Source organism: Lutjanus erythropterus, chromosome 23 (genome assembly GCF_056507025.1).
Source record: "Lutjanus erythropterus isolate fLutEry1 chromosome 23, fLutEry1.hap2, whole genome shotgun sequence".
NCBI classification, from domain to species: Eukaryota; Metazoa; Chordata; class Actinopteri; order Lutjaniformes; family Lutjanidae; genus Lutjanus; species Lutjanus erythropterus.
In genome coordinates this window covers 17,661,775-17,683,309 of record NC_139339.1, presented here as the reverse complement: position 1 = coordinate 17,683,309, position 21,535 = coordinate 17,661,775, and the positions used below count along the sequence as shown (strand labels likewise).

At 40.7% G+C, this 21,535-nt stretch overlaps 1 protein-coding gene across 1 annotated transcript; it reads right to left on the bottom strand.

The window, feature by feature from the left end:
• Positions 1-15,904: 15,904 nt before the first annotated feature.
• On the bottom strand, positions 15,905-17,972 carry gpr185b (G protein-coupled receptor 185 b). Its single transcript, XM_084712369.1, has one exon. The coding sequence runs from the start codon at positions 17,970-17,972 to the stop codon at positions 16,902-16,904; it is 1,071 nt and encodes a 356-aa protein (XP_084568495.1). The 3' UTR covers positions 15,905-16,901.
• Positions 17,973-21,535: the final 3,563 nt, after the last annotated feature.

Sequence of the window (21,535 nt, the reverse complement as noted above, 5' to 3'; positions counted from 1 at the left end):
AGCTGAAGACACAGATTAGCTAACTCATTGTCTAGCATGCGGTCTATAAGACACTGTATCAGGTTTTCTCCACAAGATGGGCATTTTATAAAGTTTGTCCACTAAATTTTCTTGACTGACGGGCACTATAGAGGGAACTTCATCATGTTTAATAACTGAGAGGCACCCTACAGGGCACTTTATAATGTTTTGTCCATTAAATTGGCATCTTATAGGGAACTCGATCAAATTTTCTCCAGTGAAAGGGCATTGAAGAGGGTACTTAATCTCATTTTCTCTGCTAGAAGGTCAGTCTATAGGGCACCATATCAGGTTTTCTCCACAGGAATGACACCCTACAGGGGGTTTTACTATGTTTTCTTGGACACTGGGCTACCACAGAGGGCACCCTCTACCCCTGGGGCATCCAAGATGACACTTTTCCAGTGTTTTTGACTTATTCTGGGGCTTTTTTGTACATGGGAGCACCTTGAGAAAAGATCAGTCCACACAGTATTTGAGTTTTAAAACATTCTTTTTACTGACACAAGGAGCCACTATTATGTCAAGTTGACACATAAAGTTGAAAAAATATATATTTATAGAGGAAACATCACACTTTGATTCTAATTTGTCACGTACTGACACACAGGATGTGATCTTTTGCCATAAAAAACATCAGCGCTTCTCTTCCATATCATCATAACTTAATGCTCATTAGATTATGTTTATATATAGATTTTCTTGGAAGAAAAAATACTAACCCCTTTCTAAAATGGTAACATTTGTTCAGCAGTGTCAGTCATCTCATGACAATGACGTAAATCTAGCAATCATCACTCCATTTTCTCAGCGCTGTGACACACCCACCAGTGTCAACATGGTTTGTTCCAGCACCGTGCTGTTCTGGCCCTGGCAGGTCGGAGGAGGAACCAATGGATGCTGTTTGGGAGAGAGGAGTCATTTTGGGACACAGATGGTGACACAGCAGAGGGAAAGACAGAGAGGTCAGTGGAAAATACAGAAAGTACCCCAGACTAACACATAATGGTGTGAAAATCTGTTACCTAAGGTGTATTAGTCACCAAAATGCAGATGATTCAATTTAAATAATGTACATTTTTTCAGGTGAATGAATTTTCCCTGTATCCTTCTTTCCTGTTAGTGTCTAATTTTAGGCTGGACCTAATTTTGGAATCAGAGGCTTCAGATAAGCCTATTTAAGATAGATGCACTGGATTTATCCAGCGTTGTGAGGGATGAAACCAATTTTCAGGATGACTCATCCATAGTTGAGTCCAGATGTTTGATTCCTTTTTCTTTGGAGAGATAAATTAAATATTCACCAGACTAAACTGTGACCTACTTGTATATACTGATTTGAATCCACAAACATAAAGCCAGATAATAACAACTGCAGGGAGATGAGTCACCGTTAAATCATTTTACAGGCCTGATCCAGTGTTTGAGAGACTGATATATATGATTATAACATCATACCATGGTTTAACGTATTTTACCTTTTCAAATTCCATTTTTCAATTACTGTTGACCCTTTTTGTTAAATTGATTTCCCACAACTTCCCATTACTTTTGTGCATCTACACTGTGAAAATTACCCCGTAGAGACCTCTAACTAGCTTGTGTTACATCATTTATTCCAGTGAACATTTACTAACCCGTATTTTCTCTCAAATCAGTCCACCTTTGAACTCTTTAACACCAGCTACGGACTTTCATAGTCTAAGTAAGTCCAGTATGACACTTGTACGAAGGAGGAGATGGTGCAGAACAAGTTGCAAAGGCATTATCTCAAAGAGCTGTTTCAAGAGGTGAAAGAGTATAACCCAGAGACAGCTGCAGAGGTTATTTACTGCAGTGTCAGTTATTATTGGTGAAGGAATCAGGATCTTGTCAACTCAAGATAACAGGGAGATAATGTCATGAAGCTTGGTTTAATTCAGACTGCACCAACATTTATAGCGTGATATTTCATTTTCAAAGACAAACTAAGCACAGAGTTACTTTGATGACAGAGAGTAATGTGTCATCTGTATAATTATGATTGTAGCAATCAGTCTTTTGCATGATTTATCTTAATGGAAGTAAATTAAAGAGGCCAAAGCATCAAGCCCTGCAGAACTCCACATGCCTATCACTGGATAGGACAGCTACCACAGTTTTCTGTCTAGTAATGTATGGTTACATGTGTTAAGTGGTGTCTGAAATCATTTTGCAATTTTGCTTCACAATTTTACTCCACGTCATGTTAGTTCAGTCAGATAGATGCAGAATCGCTGCTTTAGATATAGGATATTTACCTCAGTTTTCTGTCTCATGTTGTATGGTCAGCCATGTCAAGAGCTGCACAAAGTTCAGTTTGAACAAGGACTGACATTTTTTCTAAATCAAATTCTAGACAAATATACATCACATAAGAGCCCTCTCTTTTCAAAGAAACCATTTCTTATATATTTCTTATACCTACAGAGGGTTCAGCGCATGTCTATTGTTGCTTATCACAGATGTTCACCACTGTTTTTTGTAGGAGGCTCTATGGCTGGAAATTGCATAATGATAGGAGACATGGTTGACTAATTGCAGCAGGTCTGTTGCCAAACAGCTGAAAACCCTGTTAAAGAAGCTTGTTGGCAGAGCATCAAGGCAGCAGGTGGACGGATTAAGATGCTGCCCAATTTCTCTGAGAGGTCTGTAGTTAGCATAAACCTTGTCGTGTTCTTACTACTGTGTGTGACTGCGGAGGGGATTTTTTTTTCTACGCTATCCAAGGCTGAATAGATAAGAATGATCCAAGCCACATTTTTACTGTACTGATCAATATTCAGTAAATTACCTGCAGTAGATGGTGGTCAACACGCAACCAATTTGGAGTAGCAGAGAGGAGTGTCAGCATGGAAGCTTAAATGTATTCTGTACTATACTGCTTCTCCAACCCGAGAACATCTACTATAGGTAATACATTGACTATGGATAAGAACCTCGAACAACCCCACTTCAAATAATTTAAACTATCCCTTTAAGGTTGGATTTTCTAATAAACATAACTTAGATCCCAGCTCTCTCCACCTCACAGCTGGCTAACTCTAAATGGGCTGTCAGAGCATTCTGGGAAAAGAAGGACATGACATTACAGACACTTATCAGACAACATTTTAAAATAACTCCCGGAAAGCTCTGAACATGCCTGATCGATGATGTGCTGATAATAATAATAATGTCCAGTTAAGTGCACTGATGGCTCATTTCCTGGCCACATGGAGGAAATAATTTTCACGGGTTTCAATCAAATGGTCATTAAAATTTTAGATCAGGTTGAGGAGAGGTGTGTGTGTGTGACTCAGACACAACAGATGCAGGAATATCACCACCTTCTGTGCTCTTTTTTTCCCCCTCTCAAACACATGCACGTACACGGAGGTGATTTGCAGCATCCTGCAGCAGATGGTGGAGAGAGCCTTCTGACTCATAGAGAAAGAGAGAGTGTGGGGGGGGAGACAGACAGGAGGGGTGGGAGAGGGATGGGGTGAGGAGGAAGATGGAGACAGTATAAGGTTGGAGAGAGGGGTTGGCTTCATGCTGCTGTGATGACGTAAAAGAAGTGAGGTGTGTGTGTGTGTGGGTGGATGCTGCGTCTTTTCCCTCCTTTCCTGACATTGCAGTACTCACCTCTGGCCACATGGTGGAGCTCTTCGCCTCAATGTTGAGACCGCATAGAGGTGAGTCAAGGAGGCGAGCATCACACACACATACACACACACATACACACACCCATGCAGTCTTTCACTCTCACTCTCATCCAAATTTGACTGATTAAAGGTTAAAGTCTCACCTGCGTCATAGATTTGAATGACCAAAAACTCCTGCTGCATTTTTAATTGAAAAGCTTTAGTGTTAGTGAGTGTGTGCCAGTACCCCGCCCTCACATACACACACATACACATGCACGCGCACACACACACAGAGTCGTGTTTCCATCCCTTCAGTGGACACTACATTGCCTTACATTCATTTCCTGGAGTCTGACCCTGATGTTCCCCACAACCAGACATATATACATCAGGGCTTGCCAGAAATACAAGACTAATGAAGTGTAACATTTTCTATTTTAAAATACATTGCCTTCTGATCAATAAATTGTCAGTGACATTGAATATACAGAGTAGCTGGAGGTCATTCACAGCAGGCCTGGACATTAAAACAATAGTGATACTTAGCATCAATAGACCCCTCATCAATAGCAATAAGAAAACTGCTCAATAGAAAGTTCAATAGTTTCATGTGAATGACAAACAAAATGTTTAATTCAAAGAAAGGCGGTTAAATTCAAAATAGTTTAATTCATCTTTTTTCTTCTGTTCTTTATTTAAAATAGGTCTTTAAAATTTATCAATAATTACAGACTGAAATGAAATATTTTATCGTGTCAAATTCAGTGGTCTGTGAACTTTAATGTATGTTATCTAAAAGTTATACATGAGTTGATTAAATCTTATTATACTACCACCAGTCATTTTGGACAAAAGTCAGATACGGACCTTTGAGTAGCAACTCTGAGAGCCTTCATAGACGCTGCATTGAGCGATTCGGCCCGTTGCTGTGATAGGTCAACTCTGTCACCATATTACTGATTTCAATTCATGTTATATTCAAGGGTTTATAATCATAAAAGTCAAATCAAAAAGTCTTTTTTCAAACTTACCCCACACAGACAGGGTTTCTGCAAGTCTCAAAAAGTCTCCAATTCAATCATCTGAATTTTAGGACTAAAAATGTATTAAAATATCTTAAAAACAATTTTGATGTAACTTCAGTCTTACTTTTAAATGTGTTTTTGAGGGGAAAAAACTAAACCAAAAAAAATTATCACGCTTTAACAACTACAAAACAAAATCAACATGGAACCGATAAACAATAATGCAAACTTTGCATGTACTTTTTTTTTTGCCATTATGGGAATGAAATAGATCTTAAATTACATTCAGCATGGTCTTAAAAAGAAAACAGCAGCTCTGCTGTTCACGCAGATTTGTTGCAGGTCAGTCTTGGCTTGTCTATGGCAGCGATGCTGATGTACATTGACATCTAATGGCAAATACAGCATCTACATATTAGAGGTGCACAGTGCCTCATTATTTGTATCTTTATCTGTTTCATCAACAAAATCATTTGTCTCTGTATCCAGATGTAAGACCAGAGGTGGGTGTGGCTTATACCAGAAGTCACGTTAAATCAGGCAAATGTTTTATTTTCTAACCAAATATTCATTGGCAATACAATTGGTGTGCCTACAAAACATCAAAATGATTTCATATTGGCCACATCTTCTCACCAAGATAATCACAGAGATGATTTTTTCCAAATAATAATGAGCATCTTCAGCTAGAAGAAATATGTTTTCATCGCATGATTTGTTCTTCAGATTCAGGTGCATCTCTACTATGTAAATATATCCATGTCTATGCTTCACCCGTTTCCTACTATTTCCTTAACCCTAAAATTTAACGATATTGACATTATGGCTTTTGGTCCTCAAAAGGAAGGCAAGTCCCCACAGTATACATGTGTAAACAGATGTATGTCCCTACAACATGAGGAATACATCCACACACACATACATACAAAGCGTCCTCACGACAGCTATAGTTGTCCCTTGGGAATGCATACCTGCACATAGACATCTTTGGTACCTTTTTATTCCTTGTCTCTCTCTCTGGGCTTCCACTGTTTTTCTTTACGTAAATGCCATATCTAGGCTACATGTGTTTGTGTGCAGCTTCTCTGACTGGATTCTTCCTCTCCCTCGTCTCTCTCTTTCATTCTTCTCACTCTGTTTTCTGCTGTTATGCAAGCAGGGAGTGGTTTAATAATTCAGCAACATCTCTTTTTATGCCCAGGCTTTCCTTAACACTACAGTGACCTGCGATATTGACTCACACACACTCGTAATAACACCCACACGCACATAATGTCACGCAAACACCCACGAACAACACACACACACACACACACACACACACACACACACACTGACGTCACTGGACCATTCCAGCACAGTGGAAAAAAACACGGCATTACAACTTTCTTCTTTTGTTGTTCTCAGTTTATTTGGCAAATTATTCTCCACTTTTTTGCAGTCTTTTTTCTCTTTCTCTTCTCATTTATTTACAATAGTAAAAATAAATCTTTCTCTTCAAGGTTTTACATTCGACATTTACAAGTGCAATGTGTAACATGTCCATCTTATAAAGTGCATTTGTACTTTTTATCGTAACCGACTGTTTCATGACACAAACTTAAGAGAAACAAATTAAAGAAAATACAGTAGAAATAATAAAAAATTAAAAAAACAACATGATTCAAGGACACTGCTTTAGTTCTCTGACATCACAGTATCATTACACATAACACCTTGAGGATTTAAAACCTGTGATGCTCGTGCACACGTGCTGCTTCCTCATCTGGACCAACATCATCAATGCATAAAACAATGTTGTTGTTTTTTTCTATGAAGGCCATACTCGGTCCGATAGAAAATTAGCTCTGTAATGGTTTAATTTTTTTTCTTTGATTGACAATCTCTGCTTGCCTGAAGTGTTTGTAGCCAGGTTGTAGGTTCGAGAAGGAAATGTTAGCTAGCCTGACTGACCGACGGTCGAAGGAAGGGTCGTGCTGCTTATTTGCTGTTGGCACTCGCCCCAAACCCTGCTTTTTAAAAACCCTTGTGTTAATGCTTGTGCTCAGAAAGAACGAAATAAGAAAGTGAAATGGATATGAAGGGGTATAAAAATAGATTAATATGTGAGACAGGAGGGCGAGGAAGAGGAAAAACTTAAGAGGGCGAGGCGGATGTTTCTGTCTGCAGAGGCAAAGTGGATGTTTGGCTCGGCGCTCAGGGAGGGAGGGTCGATTTCTTTACTACCTCCTCCCCTCCTTTTTTTCCTTTTCTCTTTTTATCTGCTTTCAGGGTGACTATTTTTAGATGGAGCCTGACCGACTCTGCAGGCCGAGGATAGCAAAAATGAAAGAGAGAGAAGAGGTAAAAAGAGATACAGGAGATGAAGCTGTCAAGTATGGCAAAAGATGACGCGAGAGAGAAAAGAGTGAAAAGAGTAAAAACCATGAGAAAAAGTGATCGTAAAGAGTGTGTCTGACAGAATGAAGAGGAAAAAGAGGGGGTGCTGTCATTGAGAGGATGAGGACGATGAGTGGGAGGATGAAGTGAGGGGGACGTTTTTGAAGGGAGACAGAGGAAGAGGAGGAGAGAGGGGGGATGTCTTTGAAACGACCTGCTCTCTTAGACACGACTCAGACAAAATGACGTCACTCGAAACCTGACTCTGTGACGTACAACACTGTCACGCACAGTCTGTCCCCCTCTCTGTCTGTCTCCCTGTCGTCTTATGGAGAAAAATGTTCAGATTACAATTTAAAGGGACAGTTCAACTCTTTTTAAGTGGGGTTGTATAAGGCACTTAACCATGGTCAGTGTATTACCTACAGCAGATGGCAGCTGACACGCCCCCAGTTTGGAGAAGCAGCGTAAGCACTGGTCTAGGAAGCTGAACAATGTACTGTTGTGAGCAGGGACAGCAGCAAAATGTATTTTAGCCACCTAAGAAAACAGTATCAAGTTAAGTGTACGCTATATTTAGAATATTTTCACCACTTTATCTTGCTGTCAGACAGACTTTCATCACACAATAACACACAACAGTTTAATAGAAGCATCTAAAGGCTAAATAAGAGGGCCAAACACTGAGCCCGGGGAACTCCATGTCATGTTAATTCACTTAAATATATATGGCAGATGCCGAATACTCATATAACAGTTATGTGTTTTAAAGGCTTGGTTCAGATTCACAAACTAACTAACCAATCGAGGTAGCGGTGGACCAGCTGTGTTCTGCAATAACAATAACACTCAAATACACAAATAGATGCATGTAAAGGCTAAATCAAACAGGTCCAAATATTGAGCTTCGGGGAACTCCACAATGTCTGATCGAGGTAGCAGTTGACCAGCAGCTGCCATGTTCTGCAAGGCAAACTGACTGATTTCGCCAAAGGAATGTAGTTCGGTTGGCAAGAACGATATCTGGCTTATATAACAGTGGTTTCCCATCAAAAAAGTCTGTCTGACAGCAAGGTAAAGCATTGAAAATATTCTAAATATAACATACATCGAAACTGGTATCATTTTTTGATGGCTAAAATCCATTTTGCTGCTGACCCTGTCCACAGCAGTACTTAGTTTCTTAGTTTCCTACACAAGTAATCCTCTCTGCTTCTCAAAACTGGACATGTGTCGACCACCATCTACAGTAAGTAACACACTGACTATGTGGACAAGTGCTTTGTACAACCTCGCTTCAAATAATCCAAGCTACCCCTTTAAATGAAGAAGACATTTTACAGAAACACTGATATAATCTCCCTTGTTGTTGCTGCAGCCCAGAAAACAGAAGTCTGACTTCACAGAAACAAATATAGAGTTTTGATTGGTGAATTTTGCTCAGTGTAGTGATCACTTATATCAAGGTCATGTCCTTTTACATAACCTGTTTTTCTGTCTTCATCCTGCTGCTCATGGTTGCTTTTTTGACCATATTAAGCATATTTTGTTGTTGCCGTTTACAGATGTACTGACTCAGACTCTGACCACTTCAGACTCCACCATGAGAATCGCCCTCTGATAAACGTGTATGTACACGAAACACAAAAATAAGACACTAGAAAGTCGAAAAATATGGCACTTTTTTTTTCAGCATATCCGACGCACAATTTTTTTGTTTTCCCAAAAAAAGAAACATTTGTTTATAGGAAGAACACAGAAGAAGAGGAAGAAACAAACACACACACACACTCACAACATGCTCACAGCAGCGACCATGTCTTGTAACTCATGCCCTGATGAACATTACAAAAATATACATTTCTGTACAGCATTGCATAATAAAAATAACACACACACTCACTTGTACAGTATGTCTTTTTCTTTTTTTCTTAAATTGAGTTATAGTCCTGTATAGCGGCTGACAAAACCATTCTGCGTGTGTTTGTGTTTACAGTGAAAGTTGGTTGAGTTATGGTTCATTACAATTGGCTATGATCCCGGGGGGAGAACAAACACACACACACACACACACAGACCCATTTACACACACACTCACTCACACACATACACACAGTGAGTGGTCGCTCCACTCCTGCCCCAGGAATGGTTGACTTGAGTAGTGGCATATTCACAGATGAGTGTTATTAATTGTTAAAACGATCACTAGATGGACATGCCAGATGGGACCATCAGAGTTTAAAATACTGACTTCATATCAGCTGTTCAGTCGCTCTAGTTGCAGCTGAGCGATGCTGGATTGAGCATTTCAGTTATGAAATGGCTGATTTGTGGTTTTACTTTGGGGCTCATCATTCCTTCCAGACTTGGATAAAACAGAGTGTGTTTTACTCTGGAAAAATGCCAAATAGTCAACATTTTACTGGCACAGGCAAATAAAATCCCATTAAAAAGCATGAAGGTGGCATCCTGTTGTTTCCATAATGGCTGAAATCTTTACTAATATTTATTTTCAGGTTTACGCAGAGCAGGCATTGAAATTGCAACTAGTGGCCATAATATTTTCTCACCTCACAGGGACAAATGTCAACTACTGATTTAAGTAAAAACTGACTGACTTCATGTTACAAGACATTTGGTGGTAGAAGCTTGGTGAGCTAACTGCTAACATGAGGTTAGCCGGCAACATTCTTGCACTGGTTGCTCACCATGACTACGTTTGCATGCACACAATATGACAATAATCCGAATTTGGTATGGTGGTCAAGTAAACAGGATATTACAATTGGATATTCTGAATTAGGCTGTACTTAAATATGCTGTGTGCTAGACTCATCTAGCGCATGAAAAGAAAAACAGATTTTAAAGATGGTCAAAAGATGTTGCTGTGGGACCACTAAAGGCAAAATATATAGTCTATGAACACATATTAAGGTAGCTAATATTAGCAACACTTTTTTTTAACCTAGCTAGTTAGATCTGATAGCTATTATTACAAACACTAGCAAACTAGCTGGCTAATCTACATCAATAGTTAGCTATTATTAGCAAAACAATAGCGAACAGGTTAGCTCATCTCTATCAACTGATAGATAGCTAGTTCAGTAGTGTTTTCCTAACATTAGCTAACTTAAGACTGAATGTATGTCTATTTACATGGACAACATCTCCAAAATTTGTTTTTTTTGTTTTTTGTTTTTTTTTTTCAACTTAGACAAGCCTAGCACATAGCGTATCTAAGTACAGGAAACATACAGGAAGAAAACAAACCAAGGTTCCATGAGGTACCTAATATGCTAAATTGTTATTGGAGCACAGAGTGAAAAGGGGCGGGACTTAGGAATGATCATTTGGGTTTTTTACAGTAGTGTGCGACACAAGTCCTCTTGCCTTTTTACAGTCAGCCATGTGTGTTGTAAACAAATGAACAAACCAACTGTTTGCAAGGCTGGTTGGAGGAGAAAGACATGGATATAAACAAGTTTTTGGATACTCCAACACCAACCTTTTCAAGCAGGCGGTTGAATAAATGAAAGAGGGAGGCTGTGTTTCTTTGTTGCTGTTTCTGTCTTTCTTCCAACCCAGTGTTAATTGGAGTATGCACAGCTGCATGTAAAGGGTTGAGTATAACATTCATTTTCACTGGCATTCAAAACAGCTTTGTGGAGAATATTGTTTTTCAGAATATTTTGTGCATGTAAACAGTCAATAATTCATTTCTGTCTGTTCTCCCTGTACTGCTCCCTTTACTCACACTGGCATTTTGTTCCCTGGATTATGCATCAAATTGTTCAGTAAAAGAGTTATCTAAGAGCTTGCTAACTGTCAGTTTATACTCTGACAAAGGAGGGTTTAATAAGGTAATAGGATGCAGTACTTCCTGTCTGTCTCCACTGTCAAAATGGATTGCCTTTGGTCACACATTTGCATGCCAGTGAGCTACATGCAGATGCTTTGCGCTAGTTGACTTTTCCCACGAGTAAATTCAATGATTGTGCCGATCCCATTGAAATAAATTGATTTCACAGAGAAATTTTGCAATTGTTAAACATTTGTGTGGCTGGCCTTTAACTGGAGCCAACTGGTTTCAAACATCAGAAAACTGGTGACTTCTAAACCACAACCATCTGTCATAAACAGTCTAAAACAAAAACACATTTCTGTTTCATCAAAGTCTGTTTCATGAACCTAATTTAATTGGAGTTCGACTCATTTTGATAGGGAGGTAAAACAGAGGAACAGCTTGAAAACTACAACCGGTATGTTAGCATTAGCCAAGCTACTGCAGATTCTCCATTAGTATTACATTTAAAGGGCCAGACTCTTAGAAACTTTTACCTTAGAAACTCTACCGGATGTGACACTTACCTCACCTGATTTGTTATGTCCCATCTAGCATCTCCAAACACAGGTGACTAAGCAAGTCTCATACATCATTGTGCATACAGGAGAACTGTGTGCCAATAGGATCTGCATCAGATTCCTATGTGAAATGGATTTAATTAACTCTCTGGGATTGATTAGTTTTGAGTCACCTCCCACAGTGCTGCAGTTCAACAAGCTTGCCAAAAGTATCCAAACTCTGTCCACCTCATGCTTCCAGCTTCAGAGTAATTGAAAGTATTTCACTTAATAATTGATGCAAGTTGTTTTACCATTAGGCAGTTCCATCAATGCAGTGATTGAGCAAAAAGAGAGAGCGACGGAGGGAGGTGGTCAACTAGTTTAACCCTCAAACATGAAAATAAAGCTAATTTTAGAGAGAGAGAAAAAACAAGAATATTGCAAGATGTCTGCAACACACCATCTATAAATGGAAGTAGAGCATTTGCTTCATATTTAGGTTTGTCCTATTTCCATGATTCAAAATCCCAGCCAGCCAGGCCATATTTCTGTGCTATTTTTTTAAATATTTATTTTAAGTTGATCACCTCTGTCTGCTTCTCTCTCTTGCTCCTTTGTGGCTTTTTGTACACAGCAAAATACAGTTGGACATTATTGCGAAGGAGTTTTTGTTCCAATAAGGCCAAAAATAAAACAAAACAAACAAAAGAAGACGCAAGAGAATCTGCCTCTTCAAACAAAATCATTGACAGAGCCATGTAGCTGATTGTTTGCTGCTGCTGCCAAGAAAAATAGAAAACACTCCTACTCTAAGTTTTAATTTACACTATAGTAAAAAAAAATCTTAATACCTGCGTCTCCTGAGCGCCATTTTCAAAGTTCCTGTGTGTATATGTGTTCTTTGCTGTCGTCTATTGATGTGGTTTATTTGGTAGAAAGCGTTGAATTTGGAAGTGACTCCCTGTATTTTTTTTTAGAGTGTCTTTGTTGAGTTTTTTTTTTTTTTTTTACAGCCCGTACAGTTTCCGTGAACTATTTTCCCAAAGCCAGTACACCTCCCACACACGAGTGTATTAGCAGCATGCCAATAGCTTAGTCATGGTAGCTCTCTGTGAGGTTGTGCAGAGGAACACAAGAGTGAAAACCATCTCCGCAGATCATTTAAATGCAGATCGAGGTGAGCAATAAATCCCCTCTCGCAGTGTTCACTACATCCTCTGTACATTAGGCCAACTCCCGCCACCATTATTACCCAGATGTTATTAACATTAGCTGGATTTAACTTACATGATGCCCTTTCAGAGGAGAAATAACTTCATCCTGATTGGGTGCGCGGTGGACGTGACCCGAGGTTGCGTTAGAGTGCGTCTCGCCTGGCGTTTCTATTTCACGCCGCGTCACCTCGCCTCTCTCGCTTCTCATTAACCCGCCAAGCCTTCAGAAGGGCCCCAGGGCAGAGCTGCTGCGTCTTCAAGGCGGGGCGTGTGTGTGTGTGTGAGTGTGTGTGTGTGTGTGTGTGTGTGTGTGTGTGTGTGTGTGTGTGTGTGCAGTGGATATCCGGCTACTGCTGACAGGCTGCAAGTATGTAAGTGAAAATGGAAGCATAAAGAACGAACCAGAGAAATTTAGACCATATGATGTTCGTGTTTTACAGTATCATTATAGATCTTTGCATGCATCTTCATCATATAGGCTTTTTCTTGTGATGTCAGTCCATACAGGATTTTGGGGACTTTTTGGGGAATGTTTCCGCCTAAAATGCATCATGTCACGTCCGCTAAAGAATTGTGATGCATGCTGCAATGTTTTTAGGCTTTTTTTTCTGCAATGGAAAAAAACGCTGGTAACCTTACCAATTAAAGGCTAAAGATTTAAAAAATTCAACAAAATCTGCTGTATTTGTAAATGAAGAAATGCACCTTGGGGGTATTTCACAAAGAAGCAAAAACTTTTAGAGCTAAAACTCAGTCAAAACAGCACATAAATAAAGAGCTGCAATGATTAATCGATTGTTAATCAACTATTAAATTAAGTGTTAGCTATTTTGATAACTGATTAATCATTTGAGCCATTTCTTAAGAAAATAAAGTCCAAATTCTCTAATATCAGCTTTTCAAATGTGAATATTTTCTGGTTTCTTTACTCCTGTATGACTTTAAGCTGAATATCTCTAGTTTGTGGCCAAAACACATTTGAGGATGTCATCTTGGGCTTTGGGAAACAGCTGGAGGGAGTGATGTGTAATTTATTTTTTCATGACAATTAGACTAAACACAGAAATATTTTATGCCATAGCAATGCTGTAAAAACTAGGGCTTCAACTAATGGCCCGTTTAAGTTTAATGTTATACTATGGCTATGGATGGAGCCTGCTGTCCATACTCTCCCTTCATTATGTCTGTACCTTTGTGTAAGTTTATGGAAATGAAATGCAGTAGTACCACCAGTAGTTGTGGACGCAGTGTAGCCAATAGTTTAAGCTAGACACAACAGGACATGACAAAGTTTTAGTTTTAAGAATCAGAAAGTATTGGAAATGACGTTTGTCATCAATCAATTAGTGAAAGAATTTCCATCTACATGTCACAATGTATTTAATGGCCACACAGACCCCCACTGTCTAAAACACTGCCTCCGCTTTTGCCTCTTTCTCAAGAAGTACATTATTAAAACCACCTCAACTTTTGACTCTGCAGCACCCTCTGGATGTATTGCTTAACATCCATGCCAGCATTAATCTGTCAATCAGTTTCTTGATTAATCGATTAGTTGTTTGGTCCATAAAATGTCAGAAAATGGTTAAAAATGTTTACCACTGTTTTTCAAAATCCAAGATGATATTTAGTTTAGTCCCAAACTCAAAGATACTCAGTTTACTAGCACTGAAAAATGATTAATCGGGTATTGATATAATTGGTGATTCATCTGAAGCGAATCAATTAATTAATTAATCATTGCAGATATAGTAAAAAACAATTACTTTTTGCAGAAATATGGTAATCTGCACTGTAGCCAACCGAAGCCGGGTCAATGAAAAATGACCTGTTCAGTATGGATTGTGCTCAGCTCTAGCTAATGGATAATCAATTGGGCAATGGAGTTAAAATGCTGTCTCTAAATTTAGAGCTGCGCAGCCTAAACAGCATTATGTGGATGCAGATAAACATCAAGGTCCCTTTTGCCTCTGAGAAACATCAGCTGCTTGCACCTTGCCCATGTTATAAGGCATGTTTTACTGGCACTCGCGGGTCCATACGTTGCTTTTTCTCATGCATAATTTCTGCTGCTGAGATACGAGAGAGTTGAGATAGAAAGGATGGGGTCATAGTCGCACTGTAGGATCTAAAGTAGATGTTTACGGACAATTTGAGCATGACTGGAGTCATCTTGCTTTTCATTTTTTACTTTATTGTAGAGTGACATTCAGTGTTTTTGTCATTTAATATTTGCCTTAATTTCAACTGTCTTTAAGACAATATCTTGTCACTTCCAGAAGTCAGCAAATAAAAACCATGCAGTTGTAATATCAAATCTTATCATTTAAGTTCACACATAAAAGCTTTTGAAAGCTTTTCTTTTGTCTTACATACTTTGTTTTTGTGTATGGAAGGCCATTTCCACCAATGTGATTATGTAAGAATAATGACTTTGTACCTAAAAATAGAGAAACTGAAAATAATGACTTAATATCTCAACTGTGACTTGGTTTCTCTAAAAGTAATGAATTGGTTTCTCTAAATAATGAGTTCATTTCTCCAAATGATTTAGCATCTCCAAATAATGTGAAACCTTCTCAACATAATGACAAAGCTTCTCAAAATAATTATTAAGTTTCTCAATATGAGTTAAAATATCAAAATAATTAGATAGTATCTTAAATAATGACTTAGATATTATAGATTTCTCACTATTTTGAGAGAATAAGATAAATAAGAAGAGACTAATAAGAAGAATTTGTAGAAAGCCTCTCATTATAATGACTTACAGGATCTTCTTATCATATCACATGGACAGAAATGGGATTCCATATGTTTGAGTTTTTGAATTTGCCTCTGGTGGGCTTGTTTACAAGCAGAAAGTAATTTCAAAATGTGCAGTTTTTCAAAAGGTAAAAATACCTTTACTGGCCAAATTAGACTTTTCAACAATGTTTTATTTCTCTTTTCAAGACAGAATCAGGTCTGAAAGTTATAGCTGAAAGGACTTTAAAAGACATTCAGCTACCATGCATAAATGTAAAACACCGAATGGGTTGCAAATGAGCAAAAGAAACTCCAGTCAAGCTGGAATGGTCCTTTAAAGCCCACCTCACTTCCCCCCTATCAAGATGGTGTAGAGAACAGCGTAGCCTACTTTACAGCCCCCCCCCTCCCGCCCCCCGCAGCAGAGAGCATTCCCAGGGTAGCAGCGCTCTGCAGTGGCGCTGTCCTTGGTGCTGAATTCAGCTCTCTCTGCTTCTCTGCTTCACAGTCACGGCACAGCGGCTGGCTGAGAAACCCGTTTTCTCCCCGACAAGGAGCAGATTTGATTTCATCAGAGCAAGGACAACACACGCCGGCCTAAATATGGAGATCTCTCTCCTGGTTTTGGGGGGTTATCTCTGCATTAGGAGCCTGGTAGACTAGATTAGGCGTTGTTTTTCATGCACTGAAATGTGTTTCTGAGTCTGACAAAATGCAGATTGTGCTGTTGGCATTGGGAAAAGTCGAAATGGGCTTGTTAACGATGATGAACACCATCTAATTTCAATCTCACAGCACATAAGAGTTAATTATTGTTGCACTCTCCGTCTACAAACTCATTAATTACTTAATCTGCATCAGATCAAGGGAACATGGTTGTTAAAATATCTTTCAAGGGAAGAAATATTCTTGTTTTCCCTACCAGGAGAAGACTGCGAAGATAGCTCATTGAGAATACTCAAGGTCATTCATTGTGTATATTTAGCTCATTGTATTTTTATCCACTTCATTTCAAACACAGACAGTATTTTAAGACTGTTTCACTCCTTCTGATTGCATAACCATGCAGTGCTGCCCAAGCTCAGGTCCTATGGAGATTTAGGACATTTCCTCCTAAATCCTGCCGTCACATTTATGCTACTCTCGAGAAGTAGGTCTCACTTCTCGCACCCTAAAGGAGGTCAGTTGCCACTCCCCACAACCATCATGAGGGTACCTTCATCAGGTTTTTGCAGTTGGTTTCACGCTGCCACCACCATCACTCTGTCTCCACGCCACAGACAGGACATGGTCGTTATTACCTCTTTTTTTGACCATGCTCTGTCCTCCCTTCCTCCTGTGCAAGTGCCCTTTTCACCGTGGCCAGCCGTGCCTTTGCCATCAGCCTACCAGCCTTGATATGAAGCGTAGAGGAAACCGCTTTCCTCTGCCACAACCATTACCCCTTCCTGATCCCATCCTCTCCCTCCTACAACCCTGACTCGGCGTCAAGCGTCATGCCAGACAGAAACCGACTGTCCCTGCTACACATCACTGGAGGTCCTGGGTCTGAGGGAAAGGTTGGATGGGACGCAGCCACAGCACGCCATCCACAGCGACTTCTGGATGTCTGGGTTTCGGAACGCATAGATGATGGGATTGATCACAGAGCAGCAGGTGGCCGGTAGGACCGTGGCGTAGGTGTATATGACAGGGTAGCTGGAGTCGGCCACGATGGAGTACATGGCAAACGGCAGCCAGCACGCCCCAAAGGCACACAGGATGGCCGACAGCGTGGACACGCCTTTGGTGGTGGAGATGGCCACGAACTGGTGCTGCACGGCGATCTGCTGCGCATGGCGGAAGGCGATCTTGCAGATTTGCAGATAGAGCTGCATCATAAGGGCGAAAACAAGCAGGAAGGTGACAGCGAGTGCCACAGCGTTGTTTTTGGTGACGGGCCTGCAGATGCTGCATGTGGACTCGTCCCTCAGGCAGTTCCAGCCCAGTGCCGGCAGCAAGCCAAGCGTCAGACATGACACCCAGATGAAAACCACCATCACATAGGTGAAAGTGACTGTCCGCTCGGTGTGATAGGTCAGGGCATTGTACAGTGACAGGTAACGGTCCACTGTGATGGCGAGAATGTTAAGGACAGACGCTGAGAAAGCTGAGATGAGCAGTCCGACTGACAGCAGCGTCACAAACTCTGCTGAGCTGTCAACCAAATATGTGAAGACAAAGTTCAAGATGAGGCCAAGGCCGGCGAGAAGATCTGCCACCGCCAGCGATCCAATCAGGATGAACATCGGTGCGCGGAGCGTCGGTGTGTAGAACAGCACAGCGATTACTAGAGCGTTCTCACAGGAGATGAGCGTCCCGGTCACACAAAGCGCGATATCCCAGGGGCTGACCTCCTGGACAGCAACAGCGGTGGTTGCTGGCTGGAGGTCAGGGGTCAGAGTTCGCACGACGGGCTCAGAAGAGGAGTTGGAGGGGTCCTCGGCTAGGCTCCAGGAGGTGGAGGAGTCGAAGGGGTCAAGAGGGGAGGAGGAGTTCAGGCTGCTACTGCTGCCGCTACTCATGGCTGCTGCTGCGGCCAGGGAGAGAATCATAGCTGGAGAAGAAGAGAGGAAGAAGGAGGGAAGGAGGAAAATGAGGAGTGTAGACAAAATGGGAGGTGGGATGGAGAGATGAAAGAAGGAGGAATTTATCAGGTGAGTGTTGATACAAAGTTTGAAATTGAGGGAGGAAAGTAATGAGAAAAAAGCAGTAAGGAAAGGATAGAAAGAAGACAAGAGGAGGGGGAAAGGAAGGTGAAAAAGAGCAATGACGAGGTAATGGGAGGAGAAACGAAGGAGGAAGTTTCAGTCGATAAAGTGTAAGAGACCAAGAAAATGTTCAGACAGGCATGAATGATGAAATATGGACAACAGAAAGCCAGAGGTAGTTGGAAAAGAGGGATTAGAGAGGAGAGAATGGAAAAAGACAAGGAAAAGTACAGAAAAGAGATGTAAAGCATAAAAAAGTAAGTAAAAAACAGCAAGGGAATGAAGGAAAGAGGATGGAAGAGGAAGTTGAAAAAGAACATGCAAAAAAGGAAGAGGAGAGCAGAACAGGTAAGTTCAGAAAAGAGAAATGACGCCAGACAGAATGAGGTGAAAATGAGTCAAAAAAGAGATGCAAAGAGTAGAAAAAGTAAGGAAAAAACAGTGAGGGAATGAAGGAAAGAGGATGGTAAGATCAGGTCATTGTTGAAAGAAAGGTTGGAAAAAGAAAGTTAAGACAAGGAAGAGGAGAACAGAAGAGATTCAAGTTCAGAAAAGAGCAGCAACGGGTTGAAAAATCAAAACAGTGGACAGAAAATAAAGGTAAATAAAGTGAGAGATGGTTGAGTAGATGCAAAGAGTAAAAAGAAGTAACGAAAAAATGGCGAGGGAATGAAGTAATAAGGATGGGAAAAACGAAAGTGGAGACGAGGAAGAGGAGAGCGTGAGTATGCAGGAAGAGTCGAGGGCAAAACAAAGGAGGAATGCAGGGAAGTGAAGGACAAGGAAAAGGGAGGCTGTTAACAGTTATCCCCTTTCCTAAAGGGGCAAAAGAGCCATTTTTCATCCATCTATCCGCCCATTCACTTATTCATTCATTCATGAAAACAACCATGCACTTGACCCTAAGCACGCACGTCATCAGCAGCTCCCACGCACCATGCTGACAGGTAATTAGCAGCAATACAATAGCAGGTGTGAACAGACAAAGAGAGAGAAGTAATCCATAAATTAAAATAATATTCCCTCCATTTTGACTTCAGGCAAAAAAATAAACAAAACAAAAATAAACAACACAAATAAAAGCACAAATCCGGTAAGTTCCTACCTAGAAAATGCCGGATAGGGACGAAGATGTCCAATTTCCTCACAGTCAAAACCATCATCAACAAATTTCTATTTTTAGAGCATCTCTAAAAATGGTGCATGACGTCCTGGGGCACGCAGTGGTGGCGGTGGTGCTAGCTGCTGCCGCTGCTGTCCTATTCACCGGTGGTGGTGGCTGCCTGTATAAGCGCGTGCCCAGACCACACGGCGTGCGTGATTGCGTGTGAGCGCGTGTTTGCATTTAGTTAATTCGAATTCTGGTCCACATATGCCGCACAGACAGAAAAAAAAAAGAAAAAAAATCTGGTGGCATGAGGCTAATTTTAGCTCAGCCCGCCAAGACAAGCTGCCAGGGGCACGCGCGCGCGCCAAAAAGGATGGTGGTGGAGCTCTCCATTCACAAAAAAATGTCTCCCACCTCTCCACACACACACACACACACACCCTTCCTTCCTTCACCCCCCGCCCCCTTATTTTTCATCTCAGCCCTCCTCCTCCTCTCGCGCGCACACACGCACACACTCACCGTCAGTGACTGCAAACGGCCGGGGGAAGGTCACCACCACCACCGCCACCTTACCACCACCACCGCCACCAAAAGCCCCGCAGCTGAGGGGCTCACACATCCCTGCGGTAATGGGAGCTCGTGCAGCCCCGCAGCACCCACTTTTCAAAGCATTGAGCGCGTGCAGCCACCCTCCTGCTGCTGTCACGAGCCTTTTAAAGGCTGCTTTTTTTCCAAACCACTGCTTTTTTTTTTTTAATGGTTGCTTTTTTAATGGCTGCTTTTTACGGATGTTTTTTAAACCACTACTTCTTTAAACCCGCAGCCTTAGGTGTGTATCTTCATGAAATATTATAGAGAGAACAATAAATACCTGATCAGTTTCATTCAGCTGCAGCAGTGCAGTCCCTGAGCCAGCACCGGAGGAAACGGAGGGGGAGGGGGGAGGAGGGAGGGAGAGGAGGGAGACCACGCCACAGAGACAAAAAAAAGACAGAAAATTACCAGCTCGACTTCTTCTTCTTCCCCCCTGCAGGAAACCAGGATGCCTTTCTTGTCTGTTATCCTCCAATGTGTCGTGTATTTTTTTAAAAAAATTATATATGCTCTTCTTCTTTTTTAGGGTTTCCCCCCCTCTCTTTTCTCCTCTTTTCTCCCCAGTCAGCGGCGCGCGCTCTATTCCTCGGTTGGCATGGTTATTAGCCTTCTGTCGGAAGCTCCGTCCTCGCGCTGCACATCCTCGGCCGCTCATTGGCCGCTGCTTGTCATTCTCCTCGTCTGACGTCAGAAGTCTCCGCTCCTCCAGTCACCGTCATCATGGTCTGTGTGTGAATCACGGAGCGGAGAGAGGGGGAATTAATTAATAAATTCACCTTTAGTGGAGGAAATTAGTGTGTTTTAAATTAATTTTATTATATTATTTTTACTGCTTATAATATTATTATTGCTACTGTTAATTGCCGGGTTTAGATGTGAACATATGTGGTGGTATTTTTGCACACTAGCATCAAACTTTGACTGATAAAAAAAAACCAAAAAAAACATTTTTATAGACCTATTTTTAAGTGGTGTCGTCTTTTTAATCATTTATTCTTTATTTATTTACAGTGGCATTATGCAATGTTGTCTTTTTATCGTTTTATTCTTTTTCTTTTTCTTTTCTTTCTTGTTTTTTATCATTCTTATCTATGCAACTAGGCAACGTTTTAGTGCCTTTGTGTTATATTTTTACTCCAATTTTAGCTTATCTTTGTCCTGCTTTTTTTCTCTTTTTTTGGCTTCACTGTTTTGGATATCCTGCCCTTGCTTTGTCTGTCAAAGCACTTTGTAATAACAACAACAACAACAATAATAATAATAATAATAATAATAATAGTTGTTGTTGTCGTTGTTATTATTATTATTATTATTATTATTTCCCCAAATCATCGCTTTACCCAAGTTTTCTCTCTTCCTAAAATTCCTTAAAGGTGAAACTAACCCCAACTTTCCTTTCCACCCACCCCAAATATTGTATCACAAAGTGTTAAAAAAAAAAAAAAAAAGAAAGAAAGAAAGAAAGAAAGAAAAAGAAAAAGAAAAGAAAAAAAAAGAAAAAGCTCAGACACGTTTCAGTGATCTTATGCTGCATCTTCCACGAACATATGTGCGTGCATGCGTGTGCGTTTTTGCATGTGGTCCGCAGCCAGTATGCAGCCACTCAAACAAGCTGTATGGCTGCTGGATGGTGGTGGTTATGCAATCTCGGGGCTGCTGGGTATCCCACTGCATTACTCACGCAGGCGCACACGCACACTCA

Bases quoted from the DNA above. Each gene is read 5' to 3' on its own strand.
- gpr185b (XM_084712369.1), bottom strand. From the start codon at position 17,972: ATGATTCTCTCCCTGGCCGCAGCAGCAGCCATGAGTAGCGGCAGCAGT.